This window comes from Nerophis lumbriciformis, linkage group LG07, assembly GCF_033978685.3.
Source record: "Nerophis lumbriciformis linkage group LG07, RoL_Nlum_v2.1, whole genome shotgun sequence".
NCBI classification, from domain to species: domain Eukaryota; kingdom Metazoa; phylum Chordata; class Actinopteri; order Syngnathiformes; family Syngnathidae; genus Nerophis; species Nerophis lumbriciformis.
Genome location: NC_084554.2, coordinates 36,099,549 through 36,121,262, shown reverse-complemented (window position 1 = coordinate 36,121,262; position 21,714 = coordinate 36,099,549). Strand labels below are relative to the sequence as shown.

The following is a 21,714-nucleotide window of genomic DNA, read 5'->3' as shown; positions in this document are numbered from 1 at the left end:
TGCAATCTACTAATAAAAGTCTCAATCAATCAATCAAATCATTTAACCACACTGTATGCCTACAACTTAATATCCCCTGTAAATTAAATTTCAGATTTTTCCACTAATTCATAACGGCTTTCAAATTCTAAACTTATGAAAACAAAGACAATGAACACTGTGGGTTCCCTTTTATTCTTAAAATTTTATGTACAAGTGCGACTGATTATTTTTAATGTACATTCAATAGAATAGAAAGTTTATATACGCAATATTACATCGAACATTTCACAGACTGCACTAGTCTTTCACACAGATTCAACATTATTCATCATGTGCACTTGGCCGAATGTCATTTCCGAGGGTTATCATTCACTTAATTCTTGTGCCTTACGCATATTGTGGGATAGAGAATAATTTTATAAAAAATTTGGAGGGGGACATCCTGAAGATCCTTGAGGTAAACCATGGGGACAAGTCTCTTCAGCAATTTTCATATTTTCTTCTTGTTCGGAGTAGGAATCCATGATGAAGGCCTGACAAAGACGTGATGACGTAAAAAGTTCACTGGCATTAAAACCGCTGAGGTTGAGAATTCAGTGGCTAGTGCTACCAATCAGGGTAATGGAAGAAGACGACAATAAAGGAAAAGTTATAATTGTCAAGTCTTACAAGTCTTTCTTGTGGAAAAAAAGAATAACTGGAGTAAAAAATATATTTATACAAAAAGTAAACTATTCTGTGTGTCATTGGAAGAAACAGAGAATCACAGAAACAAAACATCTGTTAAGACAATTTCAAAACATTTATGAGTGCCAGTTGGAGGGTAGGTGGAGGTTGGTGGCGATACAGGAGAAGGCGTCAAAGTAATTTTGGTGTGACCGTCAATGACATCCTTCTGTCCTCTCCGTTCCCGCATGTCGGGAAGTCTAATAGACCCGGTGAGCTTCGGCGGCCATGGGGCTTGCAGGGCGGTCTAGGTGCCTGAGCCTGACTGTACTGTGCAAGCGTGTCCGTCAGCCTTGGTCTCCGTGGTCGGTGTCCACTGGTGGTGGGACGCTGGGCATTACCGGTGTGCCGCTTCCTGCTGCTGTAAGGTAACCTGCTACTCCTGGCCCTGCAAGGGACAGGGAGATGGGTCAGAAAAGGTGCAACTCGACAGTCTAATTAGTTCAAAAATGGTTTTGATGTTAGTAAATAAGACTTGGCATGCAGAGGCCAATCAATGCACAGATGGAAAGGTGGGAATAGAATGGAGTGGTAAAGACACTATGGAGGCCAGTTGGAGGTCAAAGTCTACCTGCATTTGTGCAACAAAGAGGAGGGCTTTAAAGACCTGCCTCAGGAGTCTAGAGCCCACCTCGGAGTGGGCTGCTGGCGGCCAGGAGAGAGGGAGTGGAAACCCCTGAGGAGGAAATGTTGAGGACAGAAAGGACAGGAAAGGCACAGCCAGAAAATTCAGGGAATTGGAGAGTTTGAAACAAAGGTGCTGGATTTAAGCGCGTGTGAGGAATCAACCATAAAGTGTGTGTTTTTTGATTTTTAGAATAAAGAAAAGCATAGACAGATAACCACAACCTACCTTTATGACCGTATTGTGTTTACCAACAAAGTGAATCTATAAAAGTGATCTACCTGTTAGGTAGCCTGCAGTCTGAGACTCGGAAATGAAGAGATCATGTTTCTGGTCCTTGAAGGCACTCCATACTGCAGATTTTGCTAGTATTTCGTTGACCTGCAAACCATATAACAAAACATACATCACTCGGGCTGTTAGACAGGGACGTCCGAACATTTTTGACTAAGAGCTGCATACTAAAAAAAATCAAAAGATGCAGTAAAGCCAATTTTTTTGTTTTTGTTTTGTAAAAAGGACAACAAATTACACATTCAAAGACAAACCTTTGTGTTAGTATTAGGTATTAGTGTCAATATATTTTACCAATTAAAATTTAAACGGGCCCCTGGGTCGCACTTTGAACTCTTTTCGATTTGGTGGTCAAGCATCATACCTGCTCTCCATACTGCAGACTGCGAGTCATAGACTTGAGAGCCTTTACAATCTGGGCCTTGGTCGCAGAGGGGTTGTGTAGGGTCTCCAGACCGATTCCTTCCAGAAGCTTTAAAAGGTATGGAACCAGCTCCACCCTCAGAGCCTGAGCAGCAGAAAAAAGGTCGACTGAGGCAATACAGAACTCAAACAAGGTAATATTGACATAATATGGAAAAAGGGATACCTGAGCTACGAGTTCTGTCTGCTCCTTCTGGAACATGCGGTTTAGCGCCTCACAGGCCAGCCCAGCCATGTCTGCACGGACCTTCATTCCCGTCATGAGAGGGCCGATGGCCTCAAGGGCAGCCATTGAGCGCACGCAGAGCTATGTAAACACAATGTAACTGAATATAACCTTTTTAAAGACCTTTATTGTGGGAAAATGGAAAACCCGTTTTGATTACCTCGTTATCCGAGAGCACGTGGATGAGGCGGATGGAGCTCTTCGGTATGGCGTTGTTCTTGTGGTTAAGTGCTGCTAAGATGCGGGGCAAGTGACCCAGGGGTGGTACTTGATCAGCGAGCTGAGTCTGTGTGCTGAACAGACACACTGCTGCTGTGGTGACGGTCTCCAGCGCCTCCCCCTGAGACCACATTAGATATATTGGAGTATGTGTGGCGAAAAAGGACACTTTAAACATCATTAGCTCACATTGGGGTTGTTCTTCTCTAATAGCTCTGTCACGGTTTCCAAGAGAGACACCAGGAACTCCCGAGGCTTGCGTAGCACCCAGCCCGGCTGAGCAATAAAGATGCGCAAGAATACTCCGCCCACTTCCAGCTCTCCCTGTCCAGCTCCGTAGGCCACAGTGAAGTCCTCTGGCAGCTGAACAGCAAGAGAATTATTGTCACATTTTTCATGACTTTACATTCAACACTGACTTGTCTTTCTGAACTTACTCTCCAGTTGACATCGGGATTATCTTTCTGCTGTTTAAAGTGCCTGGGATGGAGACACGCCATTTAAAAGTTAATAAGTTCAAGACTGACATCTTCACTCTACAGTATTCTATGGTGACTTACTCAATCATCATCTCCCGCACAGTGGTAGAAACTGTCTCTCTGGAGCTATCATTCCAAATGAGTTCAGGATTCTCATGTGTTCCCTCAAATATGTGCACTGCCGCTTCAGCGTTGTCCCGCATAGCATCCATGAACACTCCCGGAAGGAAACGAATCAGAGTCAGCCGAACCTGGCGGGTAATGGAGCCAAAATGTCATTTGATGTGGACTGATTTAGACTGGTGATTCCCAACCACTGTGCCACAGCACACTAATTATCCAATTTCACTAAGTTGGTCCAATTTCCCCCCCCTTACAAATAAATATATTTGTTCATCTATCTATGCTAGAAACATATAGTGACAGAAAGAACAACTAATGTTCTTTCACTACATGGTAGAAAAAACAAAGTGGAGTACCTCAGTTTTCATACACTCTACTTTTGACAAAATATATTTCAGTTTTTTGGCAAAACATTACGTGCAACAAAGTAGTCAGTTTGCCCACGTATCATTACGAGGTACCACTGTCACCTTGCTGGCCTTGCTGGTATCAGACAAGGACAAGTCACAGGTGGAGAAAATCCTCAGTGCTGAACTCTGTAGAACTTGCACCTGGCTCGCTGACAACAAGCTATCCATACACTTGGGTAAAACGGAATCCATCCTATTTGGGTCCCACATCAACCTTAAGAAAGTCAATGACTTCACTATAAAAGTGGGTGACATTGTTATCACCAGGAAAGATGAGGTCACCTTCCATTCTAGAGGCTAATCTTTCCTGTGATAAAATGGCAACCAAGGTAATCAAAAAGGTCAACCAACGAACGAGATTTCTCTACAGAATCTCCTCTCTGGTCAGCAAAAGCACCATGAGGATTCTGGCGGGAACTCTCGTTCAACCCTTTTTCGATTACACATGCACCTCCTGGTACCCGAGCACCTCCAAAACCCTCAAATCTAAACTCCAAACATCCCAGAACAAGCTAATCAGATTACTTCTAGACCTCCACCCCAGATCCCACCTCACTCCTACCCACTTCTCCAAAGTGGGCTGGTTCAGGGTGGAGGACAGAGTAAAACAACTTGCACTGAGCCTAGTCTATAAAATCCGCTACACCTCCCTGATACCGAAGTACATGTCAAACTACTTCCTTAACGTAAATGACCGCCATAACCACAACACCAGGGGGAGCTCCACTAACCACGTTAAACCCAGATTCCGAACTAACAAAGGTCTTAACTCATTCTCTTTCTATGCCACATCAATGTGGAATGCACTCCCAACAGGTGTAAAAGAAAGTGCATCTCTATCCTCCTTCAAAACCGCAATAAAAGTTCACCTCCAGGCAGCTACAACCCTAAACTAACACCCTCCCCGGATTGTTAATAATCAAATGTAACCAATCAAATGCAGATACTTTTTCTTATGCCTTCTGATCTCTCTCTCTCTCTCTCTCTCTCTCTCTCTCTCTCTCTCTCTCTCTCTCTCTCTCTCTCTCTCTCTCTCTCTCTCTCTCTCTCTCTCTCTCTCTCTCTCTCTCTCTCTCTCTCTCTCTCTCTCTCTCTCTCTCTCTCTCTCTCTCTCTCTCTCTCTCTCTCTCTCTCAAAACCAAACCTCCCCACCCCACCCCCCTCCACACCCCGGATTGTAAATAATGTAAATAATTCAATGTGATTATCTTGTGTGATGACTGTATTATGATGATAGTATATATCTGATAGTATATATCTGTATCATGAATCAATTTAAGTGGACCCCGACTTAAACAAGTTGAAAAACTTATTCGGGTGTTATCTTTTAGTGGTCAATTGTACGGAATATGTACTTTACTGTGCAACCTACTAATAAAAGTCTCAATCAATCAATCAAAAACCTGTGGCCATTCACACAACACAATAAATTGTGGAATGCTTGGTGGCGTGCCGTGAGATTTTTCACATGTGTCTTGGCTCAATAATGGTTTGGAAACACAGATTCAGATGAGTAAGATGTAGATTGTTGGCAACACCCACCTTGGGCCCCACCAGCTTGTCTGAGGTCATTTTGGAGAAGAGCTCAGCTGTTTGCGTGCGAACCTGAGGGTGGGTGCAGTTGCAGAATAGATCTAGCAGGTAGATGAGAGCTCCTGTATGGACAAAAAACCCCGTGAGCATGACCAAGTTGTACATTTCACATGAATATGGCACACTCTTTAGAAGAAAAAGATCACAGACCTTTAGCCATGGCCTCTTTGACTATTTTAGTGTTGGAAGTCAGTGCATGGAGGGTTTCCAAAACCATTTGTCTGCCTAGAAGACAACATATTTAACATTCAAGAACACAATGGAATAAAAGAGAGTTTTGTTTTTGCAACCGGGTAAACATCTTACTCGATGGCAGAGAGTGCAGCAGTAAAAGTAGGTTAGACAGCACGAGCGACTCTGCAATGTTGCTCACACATTCTTGATTCGATGTTACTGTGTTCACCACCTGCAGGGAAGCACAGAAGACTTACTTACATGAAGGAGGAGGATTCCAGACCTTAGATATTTGTTTTTCAGACGTTAAGCACCTCCAACACTAGCTGCTGCACCCGGCCAGCTCCATGAACCCGCAACAGGGAGAAGAGCAGCTTAAAATGACCAATGCATTCCGTCTCGGAGCCTGAAATTACAAATAGGGGTATTGCTTGGATTTACATGATGTCGCGTCCGGCTCATTAAATATGTGTGGTGTTGAAGCCAGCGTCTGTTCTCAATGCCGTCATTTAGCCTTCTCAATGAAACATGCCCGCTGCTTGCTTGGTTTTCAGCTGTACGAATTGTTCAAATCGCAAAAAGGATAAACGCTCCTTCAGAGTTCCTCGAGAGGTAATCAAGAAGGGTGGAAGAGTGCAAGATTTTACAAAACGACAAGAAAAGTGGCATGCCCATTGGAGCACAGTCGAAGAATGCACAAGTTTAGTGATCATGTCGTTAAAGGTTTGTTTGATATACTTTTCATGTTCAGTATTTTCCATTTAAGTATTACTTTGATGTTATTTGTATTTTATCTTTTATCGGTGTTCTAAAAATGCATTTTTGCTTCAAGTGTTTTGTAAAGCACCAACTCGGCAAGTCTAAACTAAATATTGTAAATGTGAGCAAAACCTAAAAACCAATGCCAGCAATCATAAATGAAGCATTTAGCACATAGCACATACACAATGTTGAGCTCTATAGTTATAGTTTGATAAAGATGGGGGAAAAACATGCATATTCAAGACAAAGCGACGTGCAACAACAACAAAAAAGCAAGGCTGTGGACGCAAAGTTACATCATGAAATGCACCTTAGCTAAGCAAAAACGATGCATATTTATTTGGGACGGTCTTGATATCAATTTCCTTAATCCAGCCACACACAAAAAAGTTGTAGACCTCCATACTTTTGCAGGTTTTCATCTGTTTTGTCATGTAGAATGATGTCGGGAGCACAAGATAGTTCGATATGTCTGGGAACGGTTAATCCTTGATATCACTCAACAAATATCTTTTTGATAAAGTATATGGATCTATGCATAGGGGTGTCAAAAAATCTATTTTAGAATATTTGATTTGATGTCCAGCCACTTAGGCAAACCATATTGTTGATGTAGATGCCCATATCATCTGTACAAATTTACTTAAAAAAAACAAAACTATGGGATACTTTTTTGTACTTGACTTCATCAAATGTTTGGGAATAATTTTATTAAATAAAACCAGTTTTCTTTTAAGTAATATGGAAATGGATCAGAGCGGTTCATCTATTTTATGGAGGAATTTCATTAATCATAGAACTGGCACCCAATGTTATCAAAAAGTGTTGATTTTGAATCGAGAATTGATTCTGAATCGAATTGTTACCCCCAAGAATCTAATCTAATCGTGTGGTGCCCAAAGATTCAGAGCCCTATTGCATAGTTTAACTTTTTGCTCGTATCTGCTTTTTGAAGAAAGATCCAGGCCCCTTTCATACTCAGACTGCTCACGCTGATTGCTGCACAACAACCATATTGGCTTGGTTGACCACCGCTGTTTTTTACTTCCGGGAAGAAGTCACGTGTCGGGATACAAGCAATTGAAAAGGGCTTGTACAATTTAAGATTTGTAGAGCAGCTTCTCACCGGGGTTGTTCTTGATGACGTTGCGTAAAGCCTCTAAAGCCATCTCTGCAAAGCGGAGTCGCTCAGCATGCTGCTGGGACTCTACCTTGTTGCTCTGACTCATGGCCAGCAAAGTGTGGAGGTACTGAGCCTGAGAGCCCACATAATCCAGCAGACTGGCTGCAAATGCTTTGGGAAACTGGATATAAAGAAAGTGTCAGTATTGCAAAGTTAACATTCAAAGTGTGAGAGGGGAAATGTCAGTTAAATGCACTGGAAGAACTCACTTCAAGTGGGAAAGCTGGTTGTTCGTTGTAAACCCGTACGAAGATCTCCCCGACTATCAGCTCTTTGCTGTGCTCACTGAACACAAAATCTGCACCAAAGCTCTCATCGTTTTCTCCCTGTCATAAAGAAACACAGGTGAGAAAAAAAATGAGCAAATGAATGTAAAAAGTGCCACTCTTACCCTTCTGATGTTTCCCTCTTGTTGACTCTCCAGGAACTCCAGCAGCTCGGCTCGTGTTCCATTATTCCATATGAGGTAGGGATTCTCAGAGTTACTGTTCAGAAGTTTCAAGACCTCCAATAATCAACAGAGAAAACATGACACTCAGACAGTGTTCCCTGCAGGAGGCCAACAACATGAACTATCCACGAGCTTGACTAACCTCAGCTGAGGTTCCGACTCCCAGCTTCCTGGAGATGTACGGCGTCAACATGGAAGCAAGGCTTTTGCGTACGGTAGGGTTCTCAGGCGGCGTACCCTCCACGCCGTTGGTCTCCGACACTGGATTGTTATCGTCGGGGCTGTGCGGCGTCCTGAGGTAGCCTCCCAAGCGGCTGAGGGACATCAGGCTGAGTTTGGCCAGGTCGTTGGCCACCCGCTGCTGGTTGGTCTCCTGACTTGTTTGAACGCCGCTCTCCTCCAGAGTGTAATCGTAGTTGAAGAGGTTGACCAGCAGGTGCCAGAGCACACCGGCATGGTATAGATGGGTCTGGAGGAAGAAATCCACGGCGAAAGAGCTGACGCACTGAACAGCCAGGGATGCAGTTTTGGGAAGAACCTGAGAAGAGAATACAAGTCAAAAAAAGTATCTTCTTAATCAGTCAATGCAGCAAATATCCTCACCTTTCCAAAATACAAGATGTGACAGAGGTCTCTAATGATGTAGGGCAGCTCAATGATCTTTTCTCTGCATTCCTCAAACTGTGCCGCAACACTGTAGCACCGACAGATGTGCCCGCACACCTGAGACAGATCACAATTTTTAATTAATAAGAAAATCAGCTTTGGTATATTTGCCACTTCTATGACACGCAGTGTACCTGAACCACCATGTCGTCAGTCTTGCTGGATGCAGTCAACACGGAGACACAACGCGAAAGAGCTTCCAGCAAAACCTGAGTGTTGACAGAATGATAAAAGGTTACAGTGAGACACACAATCATGGCGACATATGTTGTTCGTGTAAAAAAGAAACAAACAAAAAGCAGAAAAATATCAAACCTCAATGCCATTCTCGCGGCGAAGCTCCTCAGCGTTGAGCGCTGAACAATTGACGGTGTGGAAGGCCAGTTCAGCAGCAGCCGGGAGAAGAGGGGAGGTCTTGGAGAAGAGTTGGTCATCTTGGGTCTCCATCGTGATTGTTTTGATGAGCATTGGGTACCCAGCATATTTGTAGGGCTCCAGTTCTGTTTGGAAAGTGAAAGAGACATGTCTTATTTTCTGACATCCATACCTTTAGAGCCCCTCTGCATTCGCCCCCTGTCGCATATTTGCAGATTTCTTGTCTCTGCTTTAAAGGGGCCTTACTATGCAAAATTTACTTTTTTTTCATATTCATACCTGCTGCTGTGTATTTGGGAACTGCACAAGCACCAAAAGTTTGAAATCAAACTGTGAACGCATTGCGAAGATATTTAGAAATACAATTTCAACAAAAATCAAGTTGCTTTCCTTCATACTTCGGGTAGAGATTTACCCAAAGTGCTTTGCGCGAGTCCTCCATTGTATTCTGACGATGTAATCAATAAGCGCCTTCTTTTTCGCTATATGGGGAAGACTGGCTCATACATGCACATGCATTCTTCGTTGTTGCCATTTCTAATACAAAATAACGTATAGGTCTAACTTATATCTGTAAGTACACTCCCAATGAAAGCATTAAAAACTACAACAAAGAGGGTGGGGAGAAGACGCTGTCCAAGTGGAGCCACAAAAATAAGACCGCCCACAAAACAGTGCATCCTGAAGAGACGGTCAGAAAGTGGCTTATAAATGGTCTGTAAAATATCATATGTGCACATTTTTGACCAAACAACCACCATTACTTGTTATGTAGACCACAAAGAAGTGTTTTAAATGTAGACATTTTTAGAATATGGCTTAGATTGGCCCCTTTAAATTGTAAATATTTTTAATGGCGGTATCTGCAGGGGAGAAGGAATGCTACAGCTATGAATCCAGCAGAAGGTACAGTCTCACAAGTCAATTCATTCAATGTTTTTCCTGCAGGAAAATGCTTTGAAAGATGTGATATTGTGTAGTTGCACTAAGTTCAATACTGTATACTACTATATGTAATATTCTAAAGGGTAAAACGTCATTTAAAATGTGTTTAATAACTGTGAGAGGCATATTAAAGTGTTAAAAATAAAAAAATGGGCATTTTTAGGAATTTTTTGCCAGTATTTCAACGTAAACATAACGCAGATCTACTTTACTACATACCTTGTTTGTGCCGATTGAAGAGGATGCTCTGAGTCTTGAGGATGAGAATGATGTTTTCTGGGTCAGGCCCATCTAGGATTCGGGCAGACTTTGTGCAGAGGAACTCATAGGCCTTGTTGACTTTCTCAAACATGTCCTGAAAGAGTTAATGGGCAGACATAAAAGAAAGCAAAGGAAAAGTGGTTATACTGTGTAAGAGGTGATGTTACACACTCTGCCATCAGGGTTCTTGTCAGGATGGTACTTCTGCGCCAGCCGGAAGTAAGCCTTCCTGATCTTGCTCTCTTCATGTCTTTGTATAAATGGGCATGAAAAATTTGTGATGTATAAGCAGCCATCCATAAAATTGAGGACAAAAATGAGACATTTACTCACAGTCCTTGTCCTTTGGGGAGGTTGAGGACTTCGTAAGCATCATCTACAGACATGGAGGGAGGCTTCTTCTCTACCTCCCTCTTCCAAGCTTCGAGCGTGTCTTTAAGCAGCTTTACCTTGGGGGTTAACAAAGTTGAAGTGAAAAAGGGCCTACAAGGAACTAACGACAAAGAAAATCAGACATACAGCATCTCGAATAGGCCAGTTGGGGAAGTGAGTGGCGTCACACAGGTGTCTGAGGTAGTAGATGTTGCAGAAGAGCTCGTTGTCCAGTTGAGGGAAACTGATCACGGGAATGGGGCAGTACTGGTAGAGGGCACGCGTGTTGCTCTGCAGCCTCGGGCTGAAGTCCGCAATGTGGCCGGCGATCTTTTCAATCATCAGGCGCCTGAAAGAGAAATTACTCAAATCTAAGCAAGGCAGCCTTTATTGACAGGCATTCAACTAATCAGATTCCTCTCTCGCCTCATCTCACTGCTCCAAATGGCTTCGGGAGTGTCGAATTCTCCGAGAAATATCTCAGAAAAGCGTTCTGCCTCATAGTTCTCCAAATAGCACACCATGGCTTCTGGAAGAACTGGTCCCAAAACACTCCGCTCCACAATATCCTGGCCTTTAGACTAGAGGTAAAGGAGCAACAAATAAGCATTATCTCCAGGTAAGGATTAAATTTGGTAGTTGACATATTTAACAATGTTACCTCCTCTGATTTAAAGGCTTGTTTCAGGTGTGTGTGCTTCAGGAACCTAAAACCAGATTAATGTGAGTTAGTTTATATTCTTTGTCTTCACTGAAGCTGGCAAAAAAACTCCTTGTTACCTGGCAACAGGAAGCACGTTGGAACCAGTGTACATCATGATGAAGAAGAAGACTCCACTCAAGTACAGCCGCTGCAGGTTGGGATTGTCCTGCATTACCAGGTAGAGGACGTTGGCCACTTTTTCCACCAGAATGGGATCAAATGTCAAGAGCAACTAAAGAGAAAAGATAATAATTGGAATTCTTATTCAGAAAAAGGAGTGATAATTTTTTATCCCATTGTACCTGAACAATGTGAGGAAGGCAAGCATTGTCACTTATCATCCTCTTGATCTTTGGTAATGGACGAATGATGGCATTATCTTGGTCCCTAGAGCCAAAAAACAAAACAATAGTCATGATAACTATGCCAGAATATTATGATGATGTATACAAAAAGCCCCAGAGACCTGCTGGGATAGTAGGAGCACATGGTGATGAGCATATTGAGGATCAGCGTCGCCAGGTCCGACTCGTTCATCACCGCCTGCCCCGTGGCCAGAAGGCACCACTTCAGTTGCGGGATTGCCTGCAGGGGGCGCCACCCATCCATTCCCTGAGCCCAACACCTTGTCTTGGCAGTCAAGGTGCCGTTGTTCCAAAACTCCTGCATCTGGTTATGGTTATGGATACAATTACATATGTGCATCACATATTTCCCGTTTCTCATTACAGCATGTCCAAAAAAGTAGGAGGAAGCAGTGCTTATTCAATCCTACCCCTTTCCGTTTCATAGCAATTTCTAACACATTTGCAATTTCAGAAAACACAAAAGCAAAAGACAAAACACTTAAAAGATCAAAAACACAGGAAATAATCACTTTACTATTTTAGAAAGCTTAAAATTAAAAGACAAAACACTTTATAATTTAAGAAAGCACAAAAACAAAAGACAACACTCAACAATTTCAGAAAACACAAAAACAAAATCCGAAAGAACAAACGGTAAAGGGAATGTTCTAAATCACAGACTGACATCTAAATCAAACAATCATTTTGTCCACATCCGTTCAGTCTTCCATTCCTCATTCGAGCTCTGCAGACATGAACAAAATGACTGCCCTAGCTGTCAATCTAGGATTTTGGGACATTTCCTTTCCGGTTTATGTACAAAACATCTTACACTTTCAGAAAACACAAAAACAGAAGTCGAACCAACTTACATTAAATAAGGTTTCTTAACTGTATCATATTAGTACTTTGTTAGACTTCTTTGCTTAATCAATTCCATAATTTAAATCCACACACAGATATACTAAAAAATGTTGAGTGCTGTAGGTGCAAGTAACATTTTTCCCTAAGGTTTAATTTCTCCTCTTTTGTTGAGAATAATTGTTGCACATTGTTATAGTTTCCTTTGTGCATAATTGTAGCTGTTTGCAAATGCACCATCTCGTTAAATTTCAGTATTTTTTATCAAAAAAGGGTTTGCGTGTTCTCCATATCCATTAGTATGTATTATTCTAACTAACCTTTTTGTAACACTGTTAGTGAATAAAAAAAAAAGGGTTTTTTTGTGTTATTTCCCCGTATTTCAATACAATAACTCAGATATGGGAACATTAACAAGTGATTTTTTGTTTAGAACATATTTAGCTTTATTCATTATTGACACCTTTCTTGCCACCTTATGTTGTATAGTTGTATATGACATTTCCAGTTAATTTTATCATCTACTTTTACACCCAAAAATTAGATTTTTTTTCACCCTGTCAATGTCAACGTCGTCCATTTGTATTTGTGTTTGACTTTCTCTTCCACTGTTACCAAATGGCGTTATTTACATTTTTACTGATATTCAAATATATTCTGTTTTTGTCAAACCATTTATATGATTTGTTCATGTCTTCTGTTATGATTTGTATTAGCTTCTATGAGGTCTCTTCTGAACAAAACGGAGTCTTGTTGTCAGCAAATAATACTAACTTTAAGTCCTTTGTACCTTTACAAATGTCGTTTTTATAGAGATTAATCAATTTTGGGACCAAAATTGATCCCTGCGGTATGCCGCAAGATATATTTAACACTAGACATACAGTGTGTTCACCTAGCTTCACGTATTGCTCCCTGTTGGTTAGGTTGCTTCTTACCCAGTTCAAGACCAACCCACTAACACCATACCACTCTCATTTGTAAATTAACATATTATGGTTAATTGTGTCAGTGCTTTCTCAAAAGGTTTTTCTGTAAAAGGTTTCAAAAGTATGGCAAAGAGAATGCACACCTCTTCAAAACTGAAAGGTCCTCTTCTTTCCTTGTCAGCATTTCCAAAGTACCACTCCTTCTCACTCTCTCTTTTCATGTCTGGTGCTGCTTCCAAGACGTTGCTCTGCATGTAACACACCAGTTGTGAAATCACACCTTGTGTTTTTAAAGTCAGAAATATAGGTGGACATATGAGGGCAAAGCTCCATGTTTACCTGAAGTGGCACAGTAGCTCTGCTGGTATGCAGATGGGCCAAGGTGAGTAAGTCCACTAGGATTCGCACCCCGTTAGAGTCCATTATATCTTTTACGTTTTTCTGCAGCACAAAAGTTTCTGATTAGAATAAATCCGTACAAATCCTTATCGCCGAGAAAGAAAGAAGCCTTTTTAGTACATACCTTTTTGAGAATTAGTTTGTTCAAGAAGTGGATGAGTCTGTCTCTTTCCAGTTTGTCAGTGCACTGCAAACGCACACAAACACATCTTCACATAACAAAATGGACGTCGAAACACAGCTAGTATCTTAAAATGTTAGCCGGCTGCACTCACGCGGTCCAGCATGCCCACGATATATTTGGTGTCTGCGAAGGGACCGATCTCTTCGAAGCACTTGCCATAGACTATTGTTAGCGCCTGTAAGCAAAGGCACTTCATCGTGACTTTGGGTGTTAGCAGAAAGCGGTGGTAGAGCTCGTTGAAGAACTCGTACCTATGTGTGGAAGAACGAGAAACCAAAGTCAAACATTTCCGATCGAGTACGGAGCAGAAATGTTAGTTATCTTACGATCTTTTGATGGCACTGGATTCCGCATTTTCATCCTCCTCCAGCAGGAGGCGCAAGTAATAGTCACCTATCTTGATTTCATCAGAAAGGCACTCATATTTAACCTGTAAACATATACAGGCAGACAAAATTATTAAAGAAAAATGATAGAAAGTCCAGTTAATAGTACGCCTTTGGGATCGGCATTAACCTCAAACTCCTGGTGGTTCCAGGAGATGACGGTGGCATTGCCAAGCTCACGGTCCACATTGAAGGCGCGCATCTCCCCTTCGAGAGCGTCCCGCAGCTCCTCCCTTGTTTTTAGATTCCAGATCAGGTTGGAACGTGCATGGTCCAGCTGGAATCTTGACAAGTACAACATTTGGAAAGTGGACATCACAAACTGGTACTATATTCTAACTTTCCACTATAACACATTTTTACAAAGAAAATAAAAGATGGAAGTGGATTTGTTTCGTACGTTAAAGATGCTAAAAACAATGCAATACATGTCAATAAATGCTAAGCTATCTGAATAAAAACATTGACGTTTTAGTTTTTCTTACAGGTGACAGAGCTAATCATTATTTGCGTAGTTTACAGTACATTAATCTAATAATGAATTAATTATATTTTCACAATATGCATCTTCAAAAAGTCAAAAAAGAGACTGTTCGTACCTGTAGTAAAAAAGCTCCCAGTTGGCTTCGATCTTGATCCGCTGTCGTCTTTTTCTCAGGATGACTGGCTTTTGATTGGGATTCTGCAACAACAACCAATACTTTGCTTCTGTCGCACTGCAAAATATCTCAAATGTGTCCAAAACAGCTGATAAAACGGAGAGGAGATGGACAACTTATAAAAAGAAGACAGACATTTTAAGATGGCGACACCAGAGTGCAATGCAAAATGACAAAAACAAAAAGCATATAAAGAGGGCAAGTAGTACCAAAACAATGTCACCAATGTGCACATATAAGAAAAAGTTAGGAAACACCAACTTCAAATGTCTCTGAGGCCCAAATACATCAACGCAATAAAGCTAGATTGAAAACCAATATCTGATATATACAGTATTTACTTGAGTCAATTTTAAATGCTCTACATTTATCGGCAACCTGTTACTTTTTTCTTTTTATCCTCCAGTTACTATACAGATTTTAAAGCATTGAGTCAGTATATTTTTAGAGAACTCTGAGTGTTAAAGATGCTTTTTAATGAGGATGGAAGAACGAACGCTTGGATGAAAAGAGTGCACGCATGAGAGGAAACATGACAAACAGCAAGGATTCCGTCGGTTAGGCCTACTCACCAGGTTATTTCTGTCCTGCTACAATGTTTGACAACAGACAAAACAGAAAAGACAGGACAAGGGGAAGGGCGAGGCGGGGCAGAGACAACACACACAGATTATTTTTCTTGTTGTTCCTTGCAGTAAACTTGGGGAGTGCACTTATAATTTGTGCATTGAAGATACCTACTGTAGATCAATACATGCTAAATTGTCTAAACAAAACATTCTAGATTTTGTAATAGGTGACAAACCAACTTAGTGTAATATCCTATAATACATCTAATTAGTATGAATTTAATTTATTTTTACAGTGTGAAAAGTCCAGTAAAAAATGAGTGCCACTGGGCTGCACTTTGGACAACCCTGCTACAACATATGCAAAAATATAATGGCCAATAAGGGCAAACACGAAGCAACATCTAAACGTTCTAAACACAGAAATGATCCAAAATGAAGCACATGAAACAGTTAAAAGATGAAAATCTAGAATGCTGCAATGACATAAACGCTGCAGCTTAAAAAATAAAATAAAAAAATGTTGCTGATGGCAAAAACACACACAACCCCCAAAAAACTGCATAAGAGAAATGCTGCAATTTTACAGAACAAAGCAGAAGTTTGCCATGCCACCAGGGAATTCTGAGGGATGTGTACAATATTATGTTTTTAAGATGAATATCCCTCAGGTCTGGCACCTGTAGTAGCCTGGCTAACCTCCGTTTTGTTCCATGAACCTACAGCATTTCTCTCAGGCAATTGGTTTTTCAGGGTTTTGGTATGTTTTGGGCATTTGCACCATTATTCTTTGCATTTGTTCTTATCCTGCAGCCAGTGTTTATTTGATTACAGCATTTTCCCAATGCATGTGTTTTATGGTGTTGGTATGTGTGTGTGAGTGTGGTTGTGGACTATTTCTGTGTTTCAAGTGTTTGGATATTGCCTCAACTGTTCAAGAGGCCTGAGTTGGCAATAATAACTCAAAACAGGCACACCTCCTTTTGTGCAATGCCCATCTTATCCCTCCAGTGCATGAGAACTATGTCTGCCTTCTCCTTGGCAAACTTCTCCACCTCTTTGGCTGCTTTGCCGGCTATCCGCTGCCAGTCAGGGACCCTGTTTCGGTTGAGCTGGTCCTACGAAGGTGGGAAAAATGCTATTAAACGAGGCAAGCAGAAGAGGCTTCTTGTGTCATATGTATGTGTTTGTTAAGTTACCGTAGCAAGTTTCACGTTATCCCTGACGTGCATTCGATCCACGTCTTTCTCCGGCACTGCATCAGGACTGTCCATGTAAGCTAGCAGGCCCGTTGGCTAAAAAGTGAGCATGGTGTGGTTTAGCTGTCTTAAAATACTGAGGTATAAGTATGACCCGATCATTTCAGACAAATGAAAGCCTTACCAATATTCTTTTGAGGAGGTTCATGGCGACAGTGTTTTCTGCGGTCCACAGACCAACAAGATGACGACTCAACTGTCTAATTGGTACAATAAATGAGCTGCTTTACTGAAACTGCTAACATCACACTCATGCATAAATTCTGGTAAATTGTATTATTGTAATGTTTCAATCAGACCTGTTGGTGAGCATCCTCTGGTCCATGCTGATGGTAAACAAGGAAGTGTGCAGATGCCGAGGAAGAGCCCCCTCACTTAAAGCTAGCTCTTGCATTTTGGTGGCGATTTCCTTGTCCCCTTCCTGAATGTAAACCAGTATTGGCAAGTGATGACACAAAAGAAGTGCACTAAAAACTAAAAAAATATCACTTTACCTCAATAATGGCTTTCATTACCAGCCCAGCGCCTTTCACAATCGCCATAGAGGGATGCTAAAGACATGGAAAGAGAATTAATTTTGGGCACTTGTATTATACATACAGTGGAATCTCGACCTACAAAGCCCTCTATTTGCAAACTATTCGATTTACAAACTGTTTGGATGCGCCAAATATGCCTCTATGTGTAAACCATGTGGTTTTTATTCATTCATTTTATTTATATTTATTAATTTATTTTGTTTCCCGCCTGCAGGCAAAAAGCAGAGCGCAACATTTTTGGGGAGGCAAAGCCCTCTGAGTCACTTCTCAGCGCTTCAGCCTGCCTTTTCTGTGTTTTTCGGCTTTTGATGAGTTTTGTCCATTTTGCTAACACAAATGAGTCCCCTTAAAAAAACAGACAAGCGTGGAAGAAATAAAATTGCTGTGGTTAAAAAAAAAAAAGACTATTGGCAAAGAATACATTAACGGTGCTCACAAGTATGGAAGAATCATCGAAGCAGGCTTCGTAACCATAGCAACTTTTAATTGTGATGAGACTGGATTTTTCTAAGAAAAAAATGATTAAGTATTAGATCGATTTCACAGCGGCGGAGAAGAGCGCCTCTTCACGTACCCTACCCTCCACTTCCTCTGTTTTCCCCATGTCTCCTTTCCCAATGTAAGTGTGTTTTACTTTTTAAAATGTTTTATTGTAGCAATATAGATAAAATTAAGGACTTTTGTGACTTCTGATCATTTTGAGGGCACCAAATGTTACTTGTGTGTTTGTGTGTGCACGTGTTGGCAGAGCAGCACATACAGAGGGCAACAGCTTGTTGTCGTCGTTTTGACTTGATAAAAAAAGAGAAACTTGCTCCATCACCCCCTTGTTTTTTTTTTTATATATACAGTACTGTATAGCACTAAAATATGGACTTTTGTCGAGGCTGACAACTATTATTCATATTTACATCGTTTTTTTAATGGAGAAATTTGCTTCAATTTACAAACTTTTTGATTTCCAAAACCTGTCGAAGAACCAATTAAGTCCGTAAATCTAGGTCCCACTGTATATATTTTTAAAATAACTATTTGGCAGAATACATCCCATACCTGGAAGAGTTTAAAGAGCGTGCGTCCGTTGGAGGCCACCATCTCAAGCAGCATGTCAAACTGTTGGCCCTCAGTGGTTTCACTGTAAGGGGCGCACAGGGCAAACGTTAAAAAATCCAATAGGGAGCTGATGACCAAAGCCCCTGTTCCATGGTCCTGGATAACAAAAAAAAGACAAAAATGTGTTTTTTTAAATTGAATAATCAACACAAAACATCTTGGCCACAGCAGAAAAAGACTTACAACATTGGTAATGAATTTTTCCAGAAGGTTTTCCAGGAACTTTTTAGAAGACAGTAGAGATGCTTTGTTGAGTTGCTCCTGTCTTAGGTCATAGTCGTCATGCATGGGCTTGATGGAGAAAGGAGGCGGTCTTCAGAGACTTGAGACTGATGTTTAAGTGTATAAATAATTATTTGGTTGTACTTACACACATCAGGGCGCAGAGCATGTCGATAGCAGCGTGTGTCACACCGTTGTTGTTCCTCTTTAAAGCTTTGACCGTCTTTACTCCTAACTTTTCCCTGAACCTGCAACACATCAATATGCAGTTAAGGTTAATATTGTCTTTGTAATGTTTTAGAACAGCAACCAGCACAATGTAGATAATCACTAGAGTAATAGTGAGTTACTAACAACAACAAAAAGTGTAATGCTACAATGCGCTTTTGTTTATGTTGCTCATTTTTTTGCCGCTCTTCAATCGATTTTTTTCAGGATTAAACAGTTCTGGCTTGTCTGCAGCTGTACATTTCAAAAATAAAAGAATAAGTCAATACACATCATGTCATACATCTCAGTGACCCAGAAAGACAGAGACAAAATTAAAAGAGAGGGAAAAAAAAGTTGCCAAATTGAGGTTGACAAATCGACCAGGACCTTCCTTCTGATGTGCATGCCTCAATTGCAGAAAAGTGATGCAAAAAAAAACTGTATTGAGTGAAAGCAAGCTATTAGGAGCTCAGGAGAAAAGAACAGGCAAAAGCAAAACGGATGCCGGGCAGACTGAGATGTATGGATTCATATTTACGTTCCGTCTGTGAGTCCAGACCCGTGACCAGACCTTGGAATGACAGAGCATGCCAGTTACCAGCAGCTCGACAAAGAGCGCACTCAACAAGGTGGGCCTGCCCGCCGCAACCCTTACTTAGGCAGCTGTGTGAAGGCCTGGAAGCCAGCTTTGGAAGCCACCAGGCGCCGGATGGCCTGGAAGTGACTCTCCAGCTCAGCATTGAGCGAGGGCAACTCTGCCTCCTGCGTCAGAAGAGCCAGGATGGCGTTGTTGATGAGCTTCTCTTTGTTCTCTGAGAAAAGACCCTGAACATAAAGAGAAAAATTAACATCAACCATTAACAAGCACGAACATCACATGGGCAGACATTACACACTCACATCTTGTGTTACTGCATGTAGCACTCCACTGTAGGATATGTTGGCGTTAAATCGGAATACCGCATCGGCAAAGTTTCCATCTGAAGAAAATAAGTAAGTAATTAGTCAGTCGGTCCGCTTAAATGCAATATTGTATTACAAAGTCTTTCTGAGCAGCTTCAATCGAAAGCCAACATCAAACTCGAGTCACCAGAGGCAGAAATCAGGTCACAACTCCACCTTCATTTATCATTGCATCATCCCTCGCACTCCTAATTAATCTGATGAGACTCACTGGGAGGTGCTGCCAGGAATTTGAGATGCAGGCTCTCCACCTCTTCGTCAACGGGCATGCTCAAGAGTCCCCAACGTTGGCCCCGCCGAGTAGGGGCCATCTTGACGCACACATCCCTGTTGCCCGACGCACGGACGCCATCGAGCAGGCTGGCCAGCAAAGAGTCCCTGCAGGAGTGCACATATAGAGAATGGAATACTTCAATAAGTATACTATGTAGACTGCATACTCAGTTGATGAGGACACAAATTCTCAATGGGCTGTCCTAAATAGATTATGGTTATTGCACACTTACCGAAAAAGACAATGATCATATTAATCTGCTTTCTTTTTTAAATGTAAATTGCAATTTACAATTAAATTGCATTGTAAATGTCACCAAAACGGCGATGACTGAAAGTAGCTAGTAGAGGTTGGGGAAAATAATAGATTTTTAGATGCATCGCAGGTCAGACATGGACAATTATAAAATCGATTAGTAAACGTCAGTAATCGATTTATTTATTGTAAATAAAGTAATGCAGACAGTTCTAAAATGTGGCTGAATGCAGCGAGACACCTTACAGAGATCCAACCAGCTTCTTTGTTTTTAGTCACTTTTGCACATATTTCCATTACGGTAATTCAATAAATGTGGGAATTCACCTAACTGTTTCTTATTCCAAGTGAATTGTTTTTTTAAGTTGCAAGTGATAATCGCTTATTTAGTGTAACAAAAAGAAATGTGAAACTACATCAATTTACATAAATTAAAGATGCATTAATAATCAGTTTTTAATCGAATCGTAGCTCCTGAATCGTAATCACAATCGAATCGTGAGGTTCCCATAGATTCCCACCTTTAGTAGTTAGCATCCATTGTGACACATTCACCATTTGGCGTTCGTGTTAAGAGCAACATCCGTGTACTGAAAGTGTAAAAATCAAGGGTGCCCAAACTTTTTCCACTGAGGGCCACAGACTGACAAATCAAAGAATGCGGGGGACATTTTAGTAGTTTTCACCTTCAAAAGCAGTACAATATGTAGATATTTTTCAAAGAATTGGACAATGCCAATTGGGGTAGACATTTTGTGTGAATGCTGAACATCCACAGCCAAATTGAAATGCTAGCATAGCACGCTTACAGTTAGAATTAGATAAATACCAAAATATATGACACAGAGGTGTATACCTGCTAAATTAACTAAAAAAGCTAGCATACTAATGGTAGCATGCATTAAATACCAAAATATATTACTCTGAGGTGTGTACATGAAAACATTTTTTTTTAAATGTTAGCATGCTAACATTAGCATGCACCTAGAACCAACATACGACTGAGGTATATACCTATAAACTTAGCTAAAAAAAAAGCTACCATATTAATGTTAACATGCTAACAGGTATCTTTCATCAAGTAACAAAATATTTGATGCTCAAGTGTATTCCGGCCAAATTATCAAAAAATCTAGCATGCTAATATTAGAATGCTAAGGATTGTGTCGTGGGCCGTTCAAAAATTAGCTATGGGCCATTTTGGCCCTAGACCATCACTTTGGACATCCCTAATACAAATGCACTCAAAATGCTAAGTGTAAGTGTGGCAAATTAAATACAGCAATAGTGACCGCTTGGGTTTGAGGTTTGAGTATGTATCTCCACTTATACTACACAATCAATAAAAATACATAAAAAGTGTGTTTACCGTTCTGTGGAGGAGAACTTTCTGATCTGGCCTCTGATGAATTCCACTGTAAACACCTGAGGGTTATCCGCATCGCAGATGAGCGCAAACACCTGCGAGGTATGAGGGAGGCAAGAGAATTGTGCGGATTGAAGCCCTTTTATTCAAGCGTTTAACATTCATGCATAATAAACTGACATTATGC

At 41.1% G+C, this 21,714-nt stretch overlaps 1 protein-coding gene across 3 annotated transcripts in view; it reads right to left on the bottom strand.

Moving 5' to 3' along the window:
- Positions 1 to 153: 153 nt before the first annotated feature.
- LOC133609565 (dnaJ homolog subfamily C member 13-like) overlaps positions 154 to 21,714 on the bottom strand; it is a 33,949-nt gene continuing 12,388 nt past the window's right edge. The window contains exons 9-58 of one of the 3 annotated variants that reach the window (XM_061965261.1): positions 21,531 to 21,622; positions 19,844 to 20,010; positions 19,570 to 19,649; positions 19,325 to 19,494; positions 19,208 to 19,240; positions 18,608 to 18,707; positions 18,421 to 18,528; positions 18,178 to 18,333; positions 17,080 to 17,136; positions 16,885 to 17,006; positions 16,710 to 16,785; positions 16,526 to 16,621; positions 16,304 to 16,444; positions 15,330 to 15,347; positions 14,698 to 14,780; positions 14,229 to 14,382; positions 14,039 to 14,142; positions 13,804 to 13,963; positions 13,653 to 13,715; positions 13,469 to 13,570; positions 13,273 to 13,377; positions 11,459 to 11,661; positions 11,295 to 11,379; positions 11,070 to 11,224; positions 10,951 to 10,996; positions 10,716 to 10,870; positions 10,437 to 10,638; positions 10,251 to 10,366; positions 10,089 to 10,167; positions 9,876 to 10,011; positions 8,652 to 8,836; positions 8,471 to 8,545; positions 8,274 to 8,393; positions 7,813 to 8,208; positions 7,611 to 7,724; positions 7,429 to 7,545; positions 7,163 to 7,340; positions 5,589 to 5,680; positions 5,407 to 5,506; positions 5,251 to 5,325; positions 5,050 to 5,162; positions 3,056 to 3,225; positions 2,933 to 2,975; positions 2,685 to 2,858; positions 2,437 to 2,616; positions 2,217 to 2,357; positions 1,992 to 2,135; positions 1,615 to 1,714; positions 1,280 to 1,384; positions 154 to 1,096 (exon numbers count right to left, since the gene is read on the bottom strand). In XM_061965261.1, the coding sequence (XP_061821245.1) occupies positions 1,329 to 1,384; positions 1,615 to 1,714; positions 1,992 to 2,135; positions 2,217 to 2,357; positions 2,437 to 2,616; positions 2,685 to 2,858; positions 2,933 to 2,975; positions 3,056 to 3,225; positions 5,050 to 5,162; positions 5,251 to 5,325; positions 5,407 to 5,506; positions 5,589 to 5,680; positions 7,163 to 7,340; positions 7,429 to 7,545; positions 7,611 to 7,724; positions 7,813 to 8,208; positions 8,274 to 8,393; positions 8,471 to 8,545; positions 8,652 to 8,836; positions 9,876 to 10,011; positions 10,089 to 10,167; positions 10,251 to 10,366; positions 10,437 to 10,638; positions 10,716 to 10,870; positions 10,951 to 10,996; positions 11,070 to 11,224; positions 11,295 to 11,379; positions 11,459 to 11,661; positions 13,273 to 13,377; positions 13,469 to 13,570; positions 13,653 to 13,715; positions 13,804 to 13,963; positions 14,039 to 14,142; positions 14,229 to 14,382; positions 14,698 to 14,780; positions 15,330 to 15,347; positions 16,304 to 16,444; positions 16,526 to 16,621; positions 16,710 to 16,785; positions 16,885 to 17,006; positions 17,080 to 17,136; positions 18,178 to 18,333; positions 18,421 to 18,528; positions 18,608 to 18,707; positions 19,208 to 19,240; positions 19,325 to 19,494; positions 19,570 to 19,649; positions 19,844 to 20,010; positions 21,531 to 21,622 (5,937 nt within the window). In that variant the 3' untranslated portion in view covers positions 154 to 1,096; positions 1,280 to 1,328. The remainder of the gene's footprint in view (positions 1,097 to 1,279; positions 1,385 to 1,614; positions 1,715 to 1,991; positions 2,136 to 2,216; positions 2,358 to 2,436; positions 2,617 to 2,684; positions 2,859 to 2,932; positions 2,976 to 3,055; positions 3,226 to 5,049; positions 5,163 to 5,250; positions 5,326 to 5,406; positions 5,507 to 5,588; positions 5,681 to 7,162; positions 7,341 to 7,428; positions 7,546 to 7,610; positions 7,725 to 7,812; positions 8,209 to 8,273; positions 8,394 to 8,470; positions 8,546 to 8,651; positions 8,837 to 9,875; positions 10,012 to 10,088; positions 10,168 to 10,250; positions 10,367 to 10,436; positions 10,639 to 10,715; positions 10,871 to 10,950; positions 10,997 to 11,069; positions 11,225 to 11,294; positions 11,380 to 11,458; positions 11,662 to 13,272; positions 13,378 to 13,468; positions 13,571 to 13,652; positions 13,716 to 13,803; positions 13,964 to 14,038; positions 14,143 to 14,228; positions 14,383 to 14,697; positions 14,781 to 15,329; positions 15,348 to 16,303; positions 16,445 to 16,525; positions 16,622 to 16,709; positions 16,786 to 16,884; positions 17,007 to 17,079; positions 17,137 to 18,177; positions 18,334 to 18,420; positions 18,529 to 18,607; positions 18,708 to 19,207; positions 19,241 to 19,324; positions 19,495 to 19,569; positions 19,650 to 19,843; positions 20,011 to 21,530; positions 21,623 to 21,714) is intronic. The other 2 variants (XM_061965259.1, XM_061965260.1) reach the window with 2 other exon arrangements.